This window comes from Anopheles merus, chromosome 2L (genome assembly GCF_017562075.2).
Source record: "Anopheles merus strain MAF chromosome 2L, AmerM5.1, whole genome shotgun sequence".
Taxonomy (NCBI): domain Eukaryota; kingdom Metazoa; phylum Arthropoda; class Insecta; order Diptera; family Culicidae; genus Anopheles; species Anopheles merus.
In genome coordinates, this window is record NC_054083.1 from 39,568,123 (window position 1) to 39,585,272 (window position 17,150).

At 49.7% G+C, this 17,150-nt stretch overlaps 5 protein-coding genes across 6 annotated transcripts; 3 read left to right on the plus strand and 2 right to left on the minus strand.

Annotated features, from left to right (window-relative positions):
- Positions 1 to 68: 68 nt before the first annotated feature.
- On the minus strand, positions 69 to 1,741 carry LOC121591733 (carboxypeptidase B-like). The gene is made up of 5 exons (XM_041912599.1): positions 1,587 to 1,741; positions 1,312 to 1,509; positions 964 to 1,236; positions 655 to 895; positions 69 to 581 (listed from the first exon to the last, which is right to left on the minus strand). Exons 1-5 carry the CDS (start codon positions 1,670 to 1,672, stop codon positions 132 to 134), a joined length of 1,248 nt encoding a protein of 415 aa, XP_041768533.1. The 5' UTR covers positions 1,673 to 1,741; the 3' UTR covers positions 69 to 131.
- A 3,566-nt stretch (positions 1,742 to 5,307) lies between these two features.
- Positions 5,308 to 7,264, plus strand: LOC121591732 (carboxypeptidase B-like). The gene is made up of 3 exons (XM_041912598.1): positions 5,308 to 5,669; positions 5,905 to 6,120; positions 6,191 to 7,264. Exons 1-3 carry the CDS (start codon positions 5,596 to 5,598, stop codon positions 7,167 to 7,169), a joined length of 1,269 nt encoding a protein of 422 aa, XP_041768532.1. The 5' UTR covers positions 5,308 to 5,595; the 3' UTR covers positions 7,170 to 7,264.
- A 1,189-nt stretch (positions 7,265 to 8,453) lies between these two features.
- LOC121591734 (carboxypeptidase B-like) lies at positions 8,454 to 9,737 on the plus strand. Its single transcript, XM_041912600.1, has 3 exons — positions 8,454 to 8,910; positions 8,996 to 9,264; positions 9,329 to 9,737. Exons 1-3 carry the CDS (start codon positions 8,539 to 8,541, stop codon positions 9,660 to 9,662), a joined length of 975 nt encoding a protein of 324 aa, XP_041768534.1. The 5' UTR covers positions 8,454 to 8,538; the 3' UTR covers positions 9,663 to 9,737.
- Positions 9,712 to 15,118, minus strand: LOC121591729 (nuclear valosin-containing protein-like). 2 transcript variants are annotated; one of them, XM_041912594.1, is made up of 7 exons: positions 14,888 to 15,118; positions 14,213 to 14,660; positions 13,547 to 14,094; positions 12,969 to 13,471; positions 11,880 to 12,900; positions 11,207 to 11,797; positions 9,712 to 10,235 (listed from the first exon to the last, which is right to left on the minus strand). In XM_041912594.1, the coding sequence occupies exons 1-7, from the start codon at positions 14,945 to 14,947 to the stop codon at positions 10,179 to 10,181; spliced, it is 3,228 nt and encodes a 1,075-aa protein (XP_041768528.1). In that variant the 5' UTR covers positions 14,948 to 15,118; the 3' UTR covers positions 9,712 to 10,178. The 2 variants fall into 2 exon arrangements, with proteins under 2 accessions (XP_041768528.1, XP_041768527.1); XM_041912593.1 differs by having other exon boundaries at positions 9,713 to 10,235; positions 14,195 to 14,660; positions 14,888 to 15,117.
- A 528-nt stretch (positions 15,119 to 15,646) lies between these two features.
- Positions 15,647 to 16,466, plus strand: LOC121592569. Its single transcript, XM_041914150.1, has 2 exons — positions 15,647 to 15,934; positions 16,034 to 16,466. The coding sequence occupies exons 1-2, from the start codon at positions 15,826 to 15,828 to the stop codon at positions 16,162 to 16,164; spliced, it is 240 nt and encodes a 79-aa protein (XP_041770084.1). The 5' UTR covers positions 15,647 to 15,825; the 3' UTR covers positions 16,165 to 16,466.
- The last annotated feature ends 684 nt before the right edge of the window (positions 16,467 to 17,150 follow it).

Below are 17,150 nucleotides of genomic sequence, written 5' to 3' on the forward strand. Positions count from 1 at the left end.
ATCGCTTTCTCTTTCTCTCTCTTGATCGAGATGTAACCGTCTTCCAAGAAATGAGAACATCCCAAACATGCAGTTACAGTTTTTTTTTGTAAAAAAAAACCCTTTTATTGTATTAAAACTGTCCTCGGCGCTTACGCATTGTTCGCCATGGTGCGATAGAGCTGGAAGGTTTGGGTCGCCACAGCCATAATTTCCGTGGCGGGCAGATCGAACCCATTGCGGCCACCGCCCGTCAGCTCGAGCGTGTACGCGTACCGCGCGCCGATCACGCCGGCCACATAATCATCGCTGCACCCGTTGGCCGTGTACAGAATCTCCGCACTATTGCCCACCACGTACCGGGGGCCACCGACGGCCGTGATCGCATCGCGCGCCTGCTCACCCAGCGCAATGTGGGCGGCCTGGTTCGCGACCGGCACGAACGGCCACGAGTGTCCGTACGGGTACAGGATCATGTCGCCGTACGTGTGCACCGCCAGATAGACAGCAATGTTCGATCCGTACTGCTTCAGCACCCGATCGAGGGCTTGCGTTTCCAGCTCGGAGAAGGCGGTCGTTCCGGCGTACGAGTCGGAGCAGGCCTGCAAGATCAGTACGGAAAAGAAGTCATGATTCAGTTCAGCACGAAGCAAGAGGAGTCACAGAAGCACTCACATTGCTGGTAAACACCCACAGATAGTCCCAGTTGCGGTTCAGATCAATACCGGTACAGAGGATCGTGGCCGGGAAGCGGTTCTTGCGCCACATGCGGTTGTCGGTGTGCGAGAACTCGTACCCATCCGGGTTGGCGACGGGAATGATCACCCAGTCCTTGTTCAGCATGTCGGCGTAGCTGCTCGAATGTTCGACCAGCTCGTGGATCAAGTAAAGCACGGACATTACACCGGCCCATTCACTGGAATGAAAATAAGAGAAAAGATCGTTCAAGACCCCTTTTCTGCGTGCAAGTCTTCAAGGTCTTACCGTGCATGGATACCACCGTCGATGAAGACAACCGGCTTCGATCCAGCCACACCGCTGTTGGTCGAGATCGTGATCGACTTGATCGGACGGCCCTCGTGAGTGGTGCCAATCGTGGCGACGCGCACCAGATTCGGGTACGTCTGGGCAAGCTCATCCAGGTACGCATTAACCTCCGCATTCGTCCAGAAGTGCTCGAAATCGACCGTAGCCCGACCGGATGCGGCCTTGCGCCGGCGGTACTCCTGATCGTACTTGCGCTCTGCCTCGATCGTGCTGTATTTTGAGGAACAAAACTCATCTCAATTTCGACCGAATTCCTGGTATCATCACCAGCCACAGCACACTTACGCTTCCACATCCTCAATGATGCGCTCGTAGCTGAACGTGTTCAGGTTCAGGAATCGCTCGAACGCTTCCTGCAGGCTCGGATGGATCATCACACGGTAGCCGGCACGGTCCCAGAAATCGACCCCGCGCACATCCTGCCAGCGCTTCAGCACGTTGTGCTTCTCCACCGTGTCCACACGGATGCTGTAGACTTTGTAGCTGGAAGTGGATTGATTGTTCACGCATCAATTTCCGGCTCTTTTCGGACACACTTTGTCTGGTGAAATAACACTCACTCTCGGTAGGACACCTGTTCGGCGAAGGCGCTCTGGCCCAACACGGCCAGCGCTAGGAGCACAACCACGGCAGCACAGTACTTCATTTTCAGCTAATCCTGCAACAGTGACCCGTACAGAGATGAAGCCCACGGACTAGTGGAGGTACAATTTATACCTTTTTCCGCTATCGAGCTGAAGGCAGTTAATCTCATCCCATAAAAAAAAACGGGACGGCTATGACGCGCGAGTAAAAGCCAAAATTTCCAACCCCCAGTGTGTAATGATGTGTGGCTTAATGGTTTCACGACTTTGAACGCACGCGAAACTCTTGTCATTGCGATATTGCGTTTGATTGAATCACGTACGATTAGATAACGAATGGGACGTTTGTCTGCAGAATGCCAGACTGCGTGGATAGCTTGCTTAATCTACTAACCGGAATTGATTGCTGGAATTGGATGAACAGTGAACCAAAACCCTGGAGTATTGAGGTCCTGGGTATTTATTGAGTGACGGTGTCAAACATTGAATGGTTCACGCCTATCGTGAATGGCTTGATCTTATCTAGTTCGAGAGCGATATGAACTTTCTAAAGATATGCATATTCAAGTGTCTGAGAGGGGACACCTTGTTGCATGCATGGAAATTCAAAGAATTAGCACATGAGATTGTCGTACGAAACGCTTACGAAAAGCGCAATAGGCTTAAACAAAACACAAACTCTCACTAATCCACTTTTGGCACTAATGCTTTGGCCAATGTGCTTGATTGGCTTTTGTTTTCATACCCATTCCGTACCGCATCGTGATGATAACCACTCCGTAATTGCTCCAATTTCTTAAGTACGCTTATCGCACTGCCCTATCAACAGCTGATTCTATGCTCGGCGATAACCGAACCAAGATGCAGGTGTAGATCGCAGCACACTGATACGGATGGCGCTTGTCATCGATAACAGGTACATGTGTGAAAACTTACAACTTGTGGGGCCACGGCGGGTGTTTGGGGGATGGAAATGAAGCAATATTTGAAAAGCGTTGTGTCGACAGACAGGGTCTGGCTCGCGACTTGCTCACGACGGGTGCAGGATGTGAGCATGCAGAACAATGAGGCAAATGATGGTAAGCAAATTCTACGAACTGGGTCGAGAGTTTCGATGTGATACTGATAGCAGCACAGAGGTGATCATTCTAATGAACTTTTCTTCATTTGATAGAATAGAGAAGTAGAATGAGAAAGTGCGTAATAAAAATGAAACTCCTCTTTATGAGAACAAGGCTACCACTGTTAACGGGGTTGAATTAGATTAGATCGTGCACGTCTTACTAATTTAATAATTAGCTAATTAACTAATCGCTAGAAATGTAGCTCTAAATGGTATCTTTCAAATGTTTGAAGATATTTAATACAAGTTTTATGTTTAATTTAACAATCATTTCATCACTAAAACGGATTATTTTTACGATAGGGTGAGAAACAGAGAGATAGAGAAATAGAGAGAGAAAGAGAGAGAGAGAGAAAGAGAGAGAGAGAAAAAGAGAGAGAGAGAGAGTGAGAGGAGGAGGGGGAGGAGAGAGATAAAGAGAAAGAGAGAGAGAGATAAGGATAGAGAGAGAAAGAGAGAGAGAGAGCGGGAGAGAGAGAGAGAGAGAGAGAAAGATAAAAAGCAACAATTCATAAGACTAGTGTCTTAAGAAACCGAACCTTCACGACCATCCACCATCCGAACTCAAACTTACACCCCCCCCCCTCCCTACAGCAAAAATAAATTGCGCCATTCTGGTTCAATGCGGTATTCGAAAATTGACCATTTTTCTGGAACTATCAAAACCATCCATCAGTGTTGTGAATAAGCAATAATAATAGATTACAAGAAAAACAAGTCAGAAAAACAAGTTTTGGAAACTCAAACCTTATTTTGTTAAAGCGTTATTAAGTCAAAATCGTTCCATGCATACGTTTATTTCAGTGTATCGTAGAACGTTTTGATTCAGCAAAACGATGGGATAGCAATGAAAATGGTTACAACGGAGGTGAAATACGTGTTATTACATTTCACAAACGATTCCTAGCTTTCGATGAGGCAGCACTGCGGATCAGAATTTTTATTTCCCTGTTTCTACCGTACACATCGCTGTACACAATTAATAGCAACACAAACAGATTCGATATCAAAACGGCACAGTTATTACTGGGCAATAGCCATTATCTGGATAAAGACACATCTACTAAATTTATTAAGCTAGTACAATTTTCAACGGCTGTCTCTTCTGAAAAGTCTATTCTTCAATGGTTTAAATAACGAAGGTAGACATTCTTAATAGCTGTAATATCTAAGGCAGATCGAGATCCTATCACGTATACTATCTTTAATTAGTTGGTACAAAACTATTCAATTTTTCAAGAAACCGCCCATTAACCCATCAACAAATGGAGAAGAAGCTTCTGTTGAAAGAAGTTTATTCCATTAAAATAAAAAAAAAAGGTTTAAAAGTGCTCATTGTTTGTGATGTAACTGCAATTCCAAGCATGCAATGAAAATAAATGCTTTCGAATCAATTTTCATACATCGCAGCACACATTGCCCTGCGTAGTCAAATTAGTTTGACATCGCTGCTTTAAGCAAGCAAAGAGTGAACACGGTCCTTCACTCTCGATGCACTCTATTTTAAGAGCTTTTGTCACAAACAACATGCCACTCCTTGCGCCAACGAGTTGTTTACTTGCTTAACCTACTATGATGCCGCTCTCTGCTAAGATTACGATCGCTTGGGATTTGCAATGAAGCCTGACTAAACCATGATTAGTTTACACCAGCGTCGGGCTGTCTGGTCCGTCACTATCAACGCTTCTACTTGTTTTGTCTCATAGAACAACCTGTGAAAGCATTCCATTTGTATCCCTTTATAAGAGAAGTTTGCATACACTAAACTAGTCATCAGAAGACTCAACAATCTCAAAATAAACATATTATAAGAAGTATTTGTAAATTCCCAGACCCTCTTGAAAAGATTGACGATTTTCCAAGTCATCGCACGAATCGTGTTCATTGTTACAACCCATTCGCCTCTCCAGCACAAGACTCTCGAGACGTGCAATTTCCTACTAATAGGATCGGATGTAAATAGAAAAACATCCCACCCACTTCAAGGTAAGTGAAGTGACTGATTAACCTGCAGCAAACCTGTAAAAGGTTTGCCTCGTTTGGCACGTTTACGTACGTTCACGGTACACGAAGCATAAAGCTGTAAAAGCTTATCATCCTGCAGAAATGTGAAGTGCGCCAGACTTCCACTCCAGCAGCGGTAGCAAAAGCGGTAAACAAATAAAACGAGCTCAGTAGATAACAAAAAGCCAACTCTATCTGCTCCGAAGCTTTCCTACCCTTTGTACGCCAATGCACGTGTCGGATAAGTTCGATGGAGACGCCTAATGTCTCTTCGAATTGCAGTAAACTGTCATCGACTTATTATAACGACTTTGGTCACAGATCTCTAAACCCACCCGGCAGTGAAAGTAACACACACACACACTCACTCCGCTCACATCAATAACAACAACCACGCTACGTCATCAAGGCCTACTCTTCAAGTTGTACTTGAAACGATACACGAACGCACAGCTGGATGCTACCGAAAACGGTTGCCCGCCACCTGTCGATCGACGCGTGCAACCACCTCAGTCAAGGGAAGGACCGCTCCAGTGCGCTTTTTTAAACCTCGCCTACTACCTATTACCCCATCCCTAGAGCCCGCTCCCAGTGGTGGTGATGGTGCTACCAAACAAGTGGCACACCAAAGTGGCCGCATTGCAAATCGCTTATCGGCAAATACCATCGGCAAACAGTTCCAACTCCCAAAGGGGAGGTAGGTAGCAAGCCTCAGTTTTAAAGTGGTCCCCGAATCGATTAGCCTTTCATTATAAAACGAAGCGCTCGACACGGACGAAGCAGCCAGTCGGCGTTCGGTGGTCATTCTGAGAAGGTGTAGTGTCGTGTTCTGCTTATTTCGCCCAAGATACATACAGCATGCGGTTTCCAGTGCTGGTGGCGGTTTTGCTCGCGGTAATTGGAGGTACCGCTGGCCGCCAATCGTACAGTGGGTGAGTCGCGTTGAATAATTGAAAGATTGGCTCCCAGGTTCAATCGATCGGTGGTTGCTTCGATGTTATGGTTATGGGGAGGAGTCGTTTACCTTTCGCCTACAGCCGTGCGACTGTGCATTCCCCTTCTTGATAACGTGTGGTGCCTGATGGAAATGAGCACACCGATCGATTGTGGTGATAAGCTGTTACGAAACGTAAACTAACTTCTGGCTGCTCTCGCAAACACCCACAGCTACAAACTCTACTCCGTGGAGCAGAACAGCCAGCAGCAGGTGGACTTCCTGCGCGAGCTGCAACAGTCCGCCCAGGATCTTGACTTCTGGCAGCTTGATCGTTTGGTTGGTTCCGAGGCACGGGTGCTGGTGCCTCCGGCACAATTGGACTACTTCCGCCAGCTGCTGAAGGCACAGAAGTTGCGCCACCGGGAACTGATTCACGATTTCGAGCGGTTAGTACACTTATGGTACAGTTCCAATGGAAAGATCCCAATAATTAACTCAATGTTCCCTATCCTCCAGCGTGCAAGATGATCATCTGTACGGTACCAAACGGGTGACTCCTTCGCAGGGTCTTCCCCTGAACAAGTACCTCCGGTACAACGAAATGGTCGACTACATCAACAAACTCGCGAAGAAGTACTCCAGCTTTGTAACAGTTGCCGAAATTGGTAAATCCTACGAAGGACGCCCAATCCCGGCCGTCACCATCCAGTCCCCGTCGCTCTACAAATCACGCCCGAACAGCTCGCAACCGGTCGTGTTCGTCGATGCAGGCATTCATGCCCGCGAATGGGCCGCACCAGCCATGGCGATGTATCTGATCAGCGAGCTGGTGGAGAATGCCGCCCAGCATCAGGATCTACTCGCCGGGCTTACCTGGACGATCGTGCCAATTGCCAATCCGGACGGGTACGAGTACAGCCACGAGCGGGAACGCCTGTGGCGCAAAACGCGCCGTCCGGCCGGGCGTAACTGTGTCGGCGTCGATGGCAACCGCAACTACGACTTCCACTGGGCGGAGGTCGGTGCCTCGAATCAGCCCTGCTCCGACACGTACCACGGGGAGCAGTCGTTCTCTGAGCCGGAAACGCGCGCTATTCGGGACGAGCTGCTGCGGCTGAAGGGACGCTGCAAGTTCTACCTGTCGCTGCACACGTACGGCCAGTACCTGCTGTACCCGTGGGGTTGGACGTCGGAGTTGCCCGAGGACTGGCAGAAGGTCGATGCCGTTGCGCGGGCTGGAGCACGTGCGATTGAGGAAGCGACCGGGTCGACCTATACGGTCGGTAGCTCCACCAATGTGCTGTACGCGGCCGCTGGGGGCAGTGATGATTACGCGTATGCTGTCGCTGATGTGCCGATTTCGATGACGATGGAACTGCCGGGCGGTGGTTCGCAGGGCTTCAATCCACCGCCGACGCGCATCGAAGAGCTCGTGAAGGAAACGTTCGTGGGCGTGCGAGCGATGGCGTTGGAGGTGGCGCGAAACTACAGCTGAACGGGGGTGCGCGGCGCGCAGAGTAGCTATTATTATTTATCTGTTTTTACACGGGCTCGGGAGCAATAAAATGATTAGTCCGTTAAATGCGGCTTGTTGTTGAGGATGATTAAGTGCTGCCGAAAATGTGGGGCCCCAGTAACCTGGATTTTCTGCGTGCTGGAGTTGTTGGATCAATGTCAACCCGTTGATGGGTGCGCTTGGGGGGGGGGGAAGGTGGTCCACCCCGTTTAAAGGCTAATCTTAATGACTCGTGTTGGAGGGAAAACTTTTACCTCCAAAGTGGAGCATTAACAGGCCTTAGCTCGGACAGCTCTATCCCTTTCCCGAAGGAAGTAATCGATTTCATCGAACGTGCAGAAGTAGCAGACGACGAACCCCTCGGAACGGTGTGGTGTGGTGACGGCTATTGGCTTTGATTACATCGCCAGCCAGTCGTTCCGAGCTCACTGTAGTCGTCAATGAAACTTCCCCCTTTCCTAGTAGTAACAGAGTAACCGGCGTTCCCCCACTCTCTCTCTCTCTCTCCCACAGGTGCACGAGTCAAACAATGAACCCTTCCGGAAAGGGGTTGGCAAATCGATCGACCGTCCCGAACCGGGGTAGTGCTGGAATGCCTTACAGAGCCCCATGGACCTTGTTTGTAGCCCTCGCCGCGTACACTCACATTTCCATTTTTCATTGATAACTAACGCTCCAGCAGGTTCGGTTCGCACTAACGACCTCTAGCATCAAACGGCACGCGCATAACCGAAAGCATAGCCGCAGAAAAGGAAGGGTTTTGATTGCCGTTTGCCCCATGTGTGTGTGTGTGTGTGGGGGGGGGGGGCTTTCGTGCTATTTACCTTTATCTGGTTTGACAATGCTTGCGCCACTGCAGGCACAAACGGCCGCGCCGTGTAGCCTCTTCCTGGTGGCGTTAGCGGAGGCGCGTGTTACATACATTTTCTTCTGCTTCTTTTTTTTCTGCCCCGTCTGTTACAACCCAACTGCGGTGTTGTTGTTCTCTCGCGGGGGGTGGTTAGTAGTAAATGCGGGTGTTCCATGTCGAGGCGTACAGCCGAATTTCGGAACAGAAACTTTGCCGCTGGCAGGACCAACTCCAACTCGGCTTTAGTGGTTGTTTGTTTTCAGCGCGAAACGGACGTGAGTTGGCTTTTTTTTTTTTTTGGAGTTGAGAAAATGTTGAGTTTTAACCTAAAATTATAAGAAAATAGTAATTAGTGGTGTTAAAATGGAGCAAAAAGTTGTTTATCGTTACCTCTTGAACTGACGATAGTTGTGACGTTTGCCCGGAGCAACGCGTAATCGTAGCCTACTAAGCAACCGATCCCGCAAGTCTAGTAGCTCTCCCGCCATCTCCCACAACATGTCGTTCGATTCGTCCAAGCTGTTCCAGACCTACCAGAGCCACCGGGACATCAAGCAGTACCTGGACACGCTGCTCCAGCAGCACTCGAGCAAAATTGAAGTGTTCTCCCGGGCGGAATCGTACGAGGGGCGTGAAATCCTAACCGTCCGCATCTGCCACGATGTGCGGGAGCAGAAGCGCCCGAACCGCTGGTGCATCCTGATCGATGCTGGCATCCATGCCCGGGAGTGGATAACCGTCTCGGTGGCACTGTTTATCGTCCGCCAGCTGATCGAGAAGGACGAAATTAGCGCGAAAAGCTTCCGCAGCTTCGAGTGGATCATACTGCCGCTGCTCAACCCGGACGGGTACGAGTACAGCCGTGAGCATGTGAGTGGAACTGTTTGGGATCCTCCAAAACACGGTTGCTTTGATTGTCATTTCCACGTGGGCGTTTCTTTTCTTTTGTGTGTAGAACAAAATGTGGCGCAAAACACGGCGACCGCTGGGGCCACGCCATCGGCGCAGCTGCGTCGGCGTTGACTGCAATCGCAACTTTAACGTGGCGTGGACGATTGGTAGCGCCCGGTTCTGCTCGCTGCTGTACCGGGGCGAGCGCCCATTCTCCGAGCGGGAAACGAAAAACGTGCGTGACCTATTTCGCAAGCTGCGCCCAGCGTGCAAGTTTTACCTTTCGCTCCACTCGTACGCGAAAGCGATACTCTATCCGCGTGCTTACACCAGGTGCGGGAAGGATTTTTAGTGCGGTTTCGTTTTTTTTTTAAATGTTCGCCTTTGCTTTTTTAAGGACACTGCCCCGCAACTGGCAGATGCAGCACACGATTGCGGAGGCGGGCGTGGAAGCGATGAAGAAGGCTACCGGGGTGCGGTACCGGTGTGGCAGTGCCTCGACCGTGCTGAACCGACCGGTCGGTGGGTCGAGCATCGACTATGCGCACGACATCGAGAAGGTACCGGTGGCGCTCGTGATGGAGGTCGCCTCGAAGGGTTTCCATCCGCCGGAGGCGAACATCGAGCGGATCTGCGAGGAAAGCTGGATCGGTATCGGGGCGATGGTGAACTGTCTCGCTTCCAGCTTCCGTTCCGTGCTGAAGGGCAGCGGTACGCTGCATCTACGCTGACGCGCCCATTCATCAAAACAGGTGCAGGGGGTGTTCTGTTCTGGTAAAATACAGAGTGTCCTTGTTTGTTTTTTATTGGTATTTCGTACGATTTGTTACATTAAAGTGTCAGGATTTAGGGAGCCGTGCACGTGCACGTGGGTCTGCGACAATCCCCGCAATGCTTACGTTACACACGTTAACAGCTCACAAACAACGAATTACGGAAACGAAGAAGGGCAAGCTTACGAACTAAATTCATCTTAAATTATTATCCTGCTTTTTCAACGCTAAATACCGCAAGTTTGTTTGCGAAATCCGAAGAATGTTATTTTGTGATACTCATTAACTGGAAACAAAAGAAAAACCAAACCGAAAAAAACGGTTGCGCGCTACGCGAAGTTCACATTTACAAGTTCTAAATGATGATGATGATGATGATGATGACAAAACAAAGGTGCGGTATTCAACGATCGAAGATGAGAAAATTCATTCCGATTGTGACCGATGATGGATCGTGGCTTTTCCCGTTTTTTTTTAAGCCATGAGATTAACACCATACTTGAGGCGTAATTTTTCGTAATGCTTTTTGTCCTGAAAATGATAAAAAAATGATAGCGTTAGCAAATGTTATTCAAGCGTTACATGCCAATCAGTGCTGCAAAATGTCACTATCAATGTCATACAAAAAATGTGACCAAAACAAAATCCATGTCAGCGTCACGTGACATCGTACATTCTTCGTGACATTTTCGTGACCATCGCTTGGTCAGTCACTATGTCATAACTTTTTTTTACTGTGATCACTTCTGCAAAATGTCACTGACTTTTTTTTCTTTTGGTTCAACAACCGTTTTCGGCCAAGGCCTGCCTGTACCACTACTTGTGGGCTTGGCTTTCAGTGACTTATTGATCCCCCATGACGGGCATGTTGTCAAGTCGTACGAGTTGACGAATGTACTACGAGACTGACATAGTCATGACAAATTCCGACTGACACAAAATCATGTCAGCGTCACGAGCTCTACTGTGATGATCAGAGGTGAGACTCAAACAGTTGATGCTACCATCACATGCATTTGTGACTTTGACATGTCAGTCACTTAGTTGTGACATTTGCTGACGGTGAGCATCGCGATAGTCATGGGAGATATGCGATGCGTGCGAGTGATTCCAAGCAACAAAATAAACAGGCTTCTCGTTCAAACCCCCTTTATCATTCTACTCAACAGACCATTAAAGCAGACAGAGCGAGAACTCATTTTGCTGCTTGGGAAAGACACGCCCAATATGTCCCAAGAATGTCGTGATTATCACAGACAGAAAAGGTCATGACCAAGTGAGTGACCAAGAGTTGGATGCTAAAAAAAAACGTCACCAAGCATGAGATTGGTTCACCAACTGTTTGAGTGTCATCTCTCATCATCTCTGGTGTGTACGTGAGCTGATTGAGTATCACCAATAAGCATCAAACTACCACAGATATGTTGATTGTTTTCGTTGGTGAACATCTAGTGATGCTCACGACATTTTGCAGCACTGGATGCTAATAACAACAGCCTTACCTCAGCATTAACCGATGGTTTGATGTTGCGTATCGCTTGGGTGAAGTGTTCGAACCGAACCATCAACGACAGCTCATCCTCGGCGGTCGTTTCCCCTCCAGCCGTCTCCTCCTGCAAACTGCTCGCCACAATAGAATCTTTAAGCGTTTGCAGCGACGCTTGCCGCACCAGCCCAGCCAAATCGGCCCCAGTGTAGCCTTCGGTAAGTTCTGCCACCTTCTCCAGCTCCACGTCATCCGCGAGCCGTGGCTGGGTGCGATTCTTCGTCAGCGCACGCAAAATATCCACCCGATCCTCCTTGGCCGGCAGTCCGACGTACAGAATCTTGTCCAACCGACCGGGACGCAGCACGGCCGGATCGACGATGTCGGGTCGATTGGTGGCCGCCATCAGGAACACACCCTTGCGCTCCTCGATGCCGTCCATCTCCGTCAGCAGCTGGTTGACGACGCGCGTCCCCGCACTGCCCTCCGCCGTGTCGGAACGTTTCGGGCAGAGCGAGTCGAACTCGTCGAAAAATATGACACAGGGGGCAGAATTGCGGGCACGCTGAAAGCACTGCCGCACGGCACGCTCCGATTCACCGACGTACTGTGTAAGGAGATGAAAAAACATTAATAAAATTTCATACTTTTAAAATGATTTAGACCAAAAACATCGTCCCAAACCGTACCATGTTAAGCAGTTCCGGTCCCTTGACGGAGATGAAGTTAATTCCCGCCTCGTTGGCGACCGCTTTGGCAAGAAGGGTTTTGCCGCACCCGGGCGGCCCGCAGAGCAGCACACCGGACGGAGCCGTCAGTCCCAGTAGCTTCAACCGATGGGGGAACTTCACCGGCGCCAGTATCGCAAGCTTCAGCTCCTCCCGTATGTCGCCGAGCGAACCGATATCGTTCCACGTCACGTCCGGCACGGTGATGAAGCCTTCCCGCTTCGCCGACGGTTGTACGGTTTTGAGCGCCTCGATGAAATCGTCCCGCTCGATGCAAAGCCCCTCGAGCTTGGTGACGGGCAGTGCGTTCTGTTGGTTTAGGAGCAGATCGAGCAGCTGCTGCAGGGTCAGCTCTTGCTTCTGGGGGACGGAGGAGGGTTTTGAAATGGTGGTATCAGCACCGTCCGCTGCCTTCGGTGCTTCCTCTGCTGGGACGACTGTGGTGGTGCTACTTTCCGCCTGCTCTGTTGTTTGATTATCGCTCTTAGTTTCCTCCATTGCAATATCGGATTGTTCAACGGTGACTTGCTTTTCTGCTTCGGCAACCGCTATATCAACCGGCGGCTCCACTGTACTGGCCGTGGGCAACTGGTCCGTATCGACGTCCATCTTTTCCGCGTCGGTATCGTTTGTTGTGACCTTTTCTTGTGTTTCCTCCGACGAAGCGGCTGCTGGTTCTGTTTCTGTTGGTGCTTCTGCTGCGTCCGGTTCTGCAGGAGCTACCGGTTCGGTGACCTGTGTCGAGTCCGCTACACCCTGTTCGGGCTCATTTTTGCTCTCCTCCGCAGTGCTTTCAGCTGCTTTACTCGTCCCTGCTTCATTTGTTGTCTCAGCCGGGCTAGTTTCCGCCTCCTTCGGTTCATCCTTCTCGTCGTCAAGGTTAACCACCTCTTCCGGCTCGTCGTCAATCGCCACCACATCTTCGTCGGCGATTTGTTCCGGCTCTTCTTGCAGTAATTTCCACTCCCGTTCGGTGAACAGCCTGCCAGAAAAAGAAAACATAATTTAATGCTCCTTTTACTTTCCTCGGTTTAAGTAATTTTCCCTTACCGTTTGATGGCATTGTTGGCCGCCCGTATCGCAAGCGCCAGCAGATCGGCCCCCACGTAACCGGGCGTCAGCTTCGCCAGCTCGCCGTAATCGATCGTATCGCTGATCCGCAGCTTCCAGCAGATAATGCGCAGTATCTGCTTGCGCGCCTCGCGGTCCGGAATGCCGAGCGAAATTTCCTGATCGAACCGGCCGACCCGCCGCAGGGCCGGATCGAGCGCGTCGGCCCGGTTGGTCGCCCCGATCACGATCACGCCCTCGCCGCCCTCCTGCTTGCCGAGCGCATCCATGCTGCTCAGCAGCTGCGCGACGATGCGCCGCTCCATGTCCTTCTGCGCGTTGACGCGGTTCGACGAGATCGCATCGATCTCGTCGATGAACAGCACGCACGGCGAGAGGGAGGCGGCCTGCTCGAACACGTCGCGGATGCGTTCCTCCGATTCGCCCGACACGCCCGCCACCAGCTCCGTGGCAGGGACCTCAATAAGCCGAACATTCAGTTGCTGCGGGGCAGAGCAAGAGAGAACATTTCGTTAAAACAATACAAAAAAAAAAATGCGTTTCTAAAAGAGCCTTACCCCAGCGATCGCTTGCGCCAGCAGTGTTTTGCCCGAGCCGGGCGGACCATGGAGCAGGAACCCGCGCGGCGGTGGCAACCCCAGGTACCGATAGATTTCTGGGTGTATCACGTGCAGCAGCAACTCGCACAGATTCTTTAGTATGTGATCCATGCCGCCCACATCGTCGAACGTGATGTCCACCATGCGGGGCACAATCTCTTTGCGGAACTTTTTCGACCGCTGACCGCCCGCCGCCGACGACGATGCTGCGGCCGGGGTGGCCGGTGTGCCCGATCCGGTCTGTTGATGGGGTTGTTCATTTGTGGATTTGTGGCTTGCTTTGCTGCTGCCAGCGGGGTGCCGGCTTGCCTGCCCATTGGTGGCACTTGCCACCAGTCCACCCGAATTGGCCAGCTCCAGTCGGCGGCGCTTGGATAGGGGTGGGAACTTTTCACCTCCATTGCCGGCACTCTCGACGCTCCCGTTGCTCGTATCGTCGTCCCGTGCTGTTTTGTTTACCCGGGTAAGCTTCGTCACGGTGACATGTCTATTACCCGCAACGAACTCTGCAAATGCCATGTGTTTGTTTGTGTGCGCACAGGTAAGAAAGAGTGGAAAAGAGTCATTAAACTGTTCTCTCATCAAAGCTAAAGCATGTGACTGTACTTTGAACAAATTTTTCACCTCCCGAAACCGATTCGGACACCGCTTCTGTTGCTTTCCTGGAGCCCCCTTCGCCTTCGCCACCGCCTCCTTCGCCCTCCTCCTCGTCGCTGCTAATGTCGATGGCATCCCCAGCCGCCCCACTCCCGGACTGATCCGGCACCGGCGGTCCTCCTCCGCCCGCCGCACGGGCCCGATTGTTCATGTACATGCTCGTGAGCGTGTTGCTCATCTGGTTGCGCTGGGCGCTCTCGTCCATCACCTCCACATCGGAGCCGGCTTCCTCCTCCACCTCCGACGAGGGATTGCTGTCGAGGCCGTAACTGTGCAGCACGGTACGGTACGCTTCCTCCACCAGCAGGCGGAACGGATTCGCCTTCCGGCGGTTGTACTCGCGGTAGCGCTGCTGCAACTCCCGTGCCATCACCCCGGTGTCCACGTACGTTTGGTGCACATTTTCCTCCAAATACTGTGTTTGAGTGTAGGAAGCGGTGGAAACCAACAAAAAAAACAGGAAAGGGGGAGAGAAAATCAATAACCATCACATCAGTGAAGTGGAAAACAAGGACCGATGTGCGGGGCACTTGTAGCGGCTTCCCCTGACGCGCCTGCACTACAACATAACCTCTCGAACGGGGGTTGTTACAAACAAAAATTCGCGCGAATGCGGCCGGCGAGGGGCGGTGGGTTTCTTACCTGCTTTACACGCGGTATTATCATGGGATCGTACGGGAACGGGGACGTTTTCCGGTGCATCGTGCAAACACTTTCCGACAGCGGTTCGTTTTTTACAGTGGATTTAGTCTTTTCTTTTCCTTCCCCCGAAACGCTTACATTTACCCTTCACGCCGCGGAACCGTACTGGATGCTCGTTTGACGGTGTTTGACACCATATTGAATGCACCTTCTTTTGTGACCAGAGTGACCAGAAATACCGATTTATCTGTATTCCTACCAATTTTTTACATGCCTACCGATTCACAGATGTCCAACCTAAAACTACCGATTTTTCATTTATCCTACCGAAAATCACAGATATTTGATTTTTCAGTCGTTTAAGCTTAATCTGTGGCGCTTCGGATGCTATTTCAATGGTCGCTATCCTTATTTGTTACTCATTTGTTACGCGTTCTCAACATTGCTCCTACCGAAAACCGCCAAAATAATCTGGCCACACTGGACAGAACAACAATGGAAATGAACTTGCGCCGGTTGAACTGCAATAAAAATGGCTGCGGAACTGGGAGCAAATGAAATAATTCATAATAATGTGTTTTAACTGTTTGGAGATAGTTTATCATACAAAATAATACTGGATTGTAATTACATAGGACGAATAGTGGTAAATTAAGCGGGTTTAAATCTGTTTTCACACCAACCCTCCGCTATAAACGGAAACACGCAGAACCTTACAACAGTGCCCAAACCTCGCCACAACCGCTGTCAAACGCGGGCAATGTGTTTGTATTCATTTCTCCTTCCTTTTTCTCCACAAACACCTAATTTATCAAGTCCGCTTTCGGCAGTGCATAGATAACTCTAGAAGCATAAAACCGCCCAGCATAGCCGTCCGGTGAGAACGAAACTGTGCCCACCGGTAAACATACACCTTCCCCGCCCATCCCTGCTGTACCATGATTAAGCTGCTGGACCGGGTGTTGAGCTTCATAAACTATTGGTGGTTTCGGTACTTGATGATAACGGAGCTATACATGGTGGAAAGCTGGGAACGAGTCACGATACGTGAGTATGCCACACGGGGTGCACCCAATTAGGTCATCGTGCAAAAGCAAAAACATAAACATTCACGTACGGTGTCCATGTTTTTTTCCCTCCCCGTAGACGTGTTTCTGTTTGCCATATTCCTCGCCCAGTGGTATTTCAACTGTAAGGTGATTCTTCCCTTCACCGGGAACCTGCTGGGCATTCAACCGGTGGATCAGCATATAGCCTCCACGTTACCACGCTCCTGAACAATGTGCGAAGAGGATGATGCCTCCCGAAAGCCCCAAAGCGGTGGAGCGAATGTAGCCCCGCTGGGAAACACACTACGAAGTATTTTACGGACAACTGAAAACCACTGTTAAATCTCATCGACTTTTCATCCTACTGTACAAGGATCTGATGTTCTTTTTCTGTTCTTTTTGTATTCTGTATTCTGAATTCGCTTAAGAGAAAGTTCCATTTTGTGTTTGTGTTTTCTACAACACCCAGTGTTTATTGTGTGCGTGGTGAATGTGAATGGAAATATAAAGCAATGGAATAAAACAGCCCAGCCAAAAGGCCGTACTATTTGGCTGCTATTGATGACCAATTGCTCAAGAAGCCGTACCGTTATCACCACCAATACCAACGGTATTGGATGTATCTATGACAGGAGAGCTTCCGCGCTATCTTCCACTGCTCGTGTCGTGCCAGACGGTGGGAAAACTGATAACATGATAACTGGCTGGACAACGTCACTGTAAATGGTTGCATCGCTACCTCCCCCCCCCCCCCCCCACAAGTCGGAACCTTACATTCGGGAATCACGTTTCCTTATCGAAGATGGTTCACGTACCACATACTTGGGCTGGATTATTTAGGTTTAGATAAGAAATACCGACCAACAAGGTTGTCGTATTAATCGCGTATTTTGATTGATGACGATGTCTCATGCATGGTTAACATCGGTTTTTCGTATAAATCAATGTTCCGGGATTGTTGTTCTCGATTAGCTATAGTGGTAAAAATGGGTAAATTAATCAAAGGCATAATTTTTGCTTGTTGTTTTTTTTTTTCAAATAATTATTTTAACTCACTCGAGTGAGTCACATAAGACGCTCATTTAGATAGTTTTATAAGCGTTTATTTTGTATAGTAATGTATAATAACTTTTTTTTGCACGACGGATCGAAACTTTAATCATCAAACACTATGCTGAATTTCACCCAGCGGGACCTTTAACTGTAAATATGAA

Bases quoted from the DNA above. Each gene is read 5' to 3' on its own strand.
- LOC121591733 (XM_041912599.1), bottom strand. From the start codon at position 1,672: ATGAAGTACTGTGCTGCCGTGGTTGTGCTCCTAGCGCTGGCCGTGTTG. The intron at 1,510-1,586 runs GTGAGTGTTATT...ATCCACTTCCAG, and splicing joins GAACAGGTGTCCTACCGAGA to CTACAAAGTCTACAGCATCC. The intron at 582-654 runs GTGAGTGCTTCT...CTGATCTTGCAG, and splicing joins TGTGGGTGTTTACCAGCAAT to GCCTGCTCCGACTCGTACGC.
- LOC121591734 (XM_041912600.1), top strand. From the start codon at position 8,539: ATGTCGTTCGATTCGTCCAAGCTGTTCCAGACCTACCAGAGCCACCGG. The intron at 8,911-8,995 runs GTGAGTGGAACT...TTTTGTGTGTAG, and splicing joins ACGAGTACAGCCGTGAGCAT to AACAAAATGTGGCGCAAAAC. The intron at 9,265-9,328 runs GTGCGGGAAGGA...TGCTTTTTTAAG, and splicing joins TATCCGCGTGCTTACACCAG to GACACTGCCCCGCAACTGGC.
- LOC121591729 (XM_041912593.1), bottom strand. From the start codon at position 14,947: ATGCACCGGAAAACGTCCCCGTTCCCGTACGATCCCATGATAATACCG. The intron at 14,095-14,194 runs GTACAGTCACAT...TGGCATTTGCAG, and splicing joins AGGTGAAAAATTTGTTCAAA to AGTTCGTTGCGGGTAATAGA. The intron at 11,798-11,879 runs GTACGGTTTGGG...CTCCTTACACAG, and splicing joins GACCGGAACTGCTTAACATG to TACGTCGGTGAATCGGAGCG.
- LOC121592569 (XM_041914150.1), top strand. From the start codon at position 15,826: ATGATTAAGCTGCTGGACCGGGTGTTGAGCTTCATAAACTATTGGTGG. The intron at 15,935-16,033 runs GTGAGTATGCCA...CCCTCCCCGTAG, and splicing joins CTGGGAACGAGTCACGATAC to ACGTGTTTCTGTTTGCCATA.
- LOC121591732 (XM_041912598.1), top strand. From the start codon at position 5,596: ATGCGGTTTCCAGTGCTGGTGGCGGTTTTGCTCGCGGTAATTGGAGGT. The intron at 5,670-5,904 runs GTGAGTCGCGTT...AAACACCCACAG, and splicing joins GGCCGCCAATCGTACAGTGG to CTACAAACTCTACTCCGTGG. The intron at 6,121-6,190 runs GTTAGTACACTT...CCTATCCTCCAG, and splicing joins CTGATTCACGATTTCGAGCG to CGTGCAAGATGATCATCTGT.